Consider the following 1,589-nt stretch of genomic DNA (forward strand, 5'->3'; position numbering starts at 1 on the left):
GGCGGGCCGCTGCCGTCTTCTCCACCACGAAGCCGTAATTGTACTGCGAAAGTGGGGTGAAGGGAAGGTTATGGTGACGGAGGAAGATGGGGACAATATGAAATCCAGCCATCCCTAGCCCTGAGAGTTGGGGTGTGCCTGGGAAAAGGGATGCCAGGGGGAGGTGGAGTTAGCCTTGAGTGGGGGTGGCTCCCCTTCCCCCCTGCACCTACCTCCTCCTCTATGTCCGCCAGTGACTTGATGGTCAGGTCCCCAAAAGCAGTGAAGGCCTAGTGGGCAAGGGCGAGTCAATCTTGGGCCAGGGTCTCAAAGAGGACAAACCGTCCCCTCTTCTCCACCCACCTGCCCGCCATTTTTTTTTTTGAGAGGTTTTTTTCCTTTTTCTTTTTTTTTTGGAGAGGTTTTCGCTAGAGGGCGTGTGTGCATGCCAGACAGACAGAGAGACAGAGAGACAGAAAGCAAGAAATCACCCCCCAGGGGCGATGGCCACGCCGCAATCCCTTCTCCTCCATTCTCCTCTCGGGATCTTGGGCACGCACGCACATGCGCCTGGCGTGAGTTTAAGCCACCGGGTCCGGGACGCGAACCGCGGTCGACTACGTGGGAGTCCCGCGACATAGCCATTATGCTAACTGCTGGTCCCCAACCTGCCCGCTTTAAGCCACAACCTCTATATACTTGGGGGGAGAGGCTGGCAGCTGCTCCTGACCCCCTCATTCTGGAACTGGGGACCTTATGGCCAGCCGCCCCTCTGAAACCCCCAACCCAGGACCGTGGGCTTCTGTGCCAGGCAGCTGGAACTGGACTGGGACAGGCAGGGCAGACCCAAGTTTGTGGGTGCAGACTCACCAGGGGGCTACAGCCCTTGCCCTCGAATCGGGGGTGCAGCGTGAAGGGAACCCCATCCATAGCTGAAAAAAAAAAAAAACAGGCCAGAGGTTAAGGCACTACACATTCCCAAATGGCTGACCACAGTTCGAGTCCTGGGCCTGGTGGCTTGCTTTCTCACTTTCTCTCTCTCGCTCTCTGGTCAAGTTAAAATAAGTGAATGAATAAATAAAATAAAATAAATAATCCTTTTTTTAAAAAAAGGAAAAAACAGGCCAGAGGAAAAGTTGAAGTCCACCCTGCGGGACCAGCTTCCACAGTCTTCATGGAATCCCGAATACGTAGGGGTGAGGGGGACAGGCCTGGCTCCGACCCCGGATGTACCATCTCCGGCCAGTCATACCCTCCCCCTGCGTGCCTCGGTTTCCCCATTCTGTGCTCACCTGAGATGCCATAGAGGCTGGAAGCCTCATAAATGGAGTCATTCCTTCGCAGGGTAGAGGCCCGAGAGCCCAGCCGGGACAGCGTCCTTTCAGGGCAGCTGCTTTTGCTGGTGGGCATGAGACAACCAGGTAAGACGGGGCCTCCGTCACACGGTCACCCCACCCCGGTGCTCACCGCTCACCTGGTCTGACTGGGCGGGTCCAGGGAGAGACCCTGCATGTCCCGGGTGAGACTTCGGGGCTTGGGCACCGGCTTCGGGGCCTTGGCTTTCTTGCACCAGATGGCAAAGCCACCCATGTCTCTGAAGCAGAGGAAAG

The 1,589-nt window shown here is 56.8% G+C and overlaps 1 protein-coding gene across 1 annotated transcript in view; it reads right to left on the minus strand.

Annotated features, from left to right (window-relative positions):
* Positions 1–1,589, minus strand: part of MVB12A (multivesicular body subunit 12A) — a 10,556-nt gene that overhangs the window by 5,000 nt on the left and 3,967 nt on the right. The window contains exons 5-9 of the mRNA XM_027771283.1: positions 1,454–1,573; positions 1,272–1,378; positions 850–911; positions 213–269; positions 4–43 (exon numbers count right to left, since the gene is read on the minus strand). Coding sequence (XP_027627084.1) covers positions 4–43; positions 213–269; positions 850–911; positions 1,272–1,378; positions 1,454–1,573 — 386 coding nt within the window. The remainder of the gene's footprint in view (positions 1–3; positions 44–212; positions 270–849; positions 912–1,271; positions 1,379–1,453; positions 1,574–1,589) is intronic.

The sequence above is a fragment of the Tupaia chinensis genome, unplaced genomic scaffold (genome assembly GCF_000334495.1).
Source record: "Tupaia chinensis unplaced genomic scaffold, TupChi_1.0 Scaffold000201_1, whole genome shotgun sequence".
Lineage (NCBI taxonomy): Eukaryota > Metazoa > Chordata > Mammalia > Scandentia > Tupaiidae > Tupaia > Tupaia belangeri.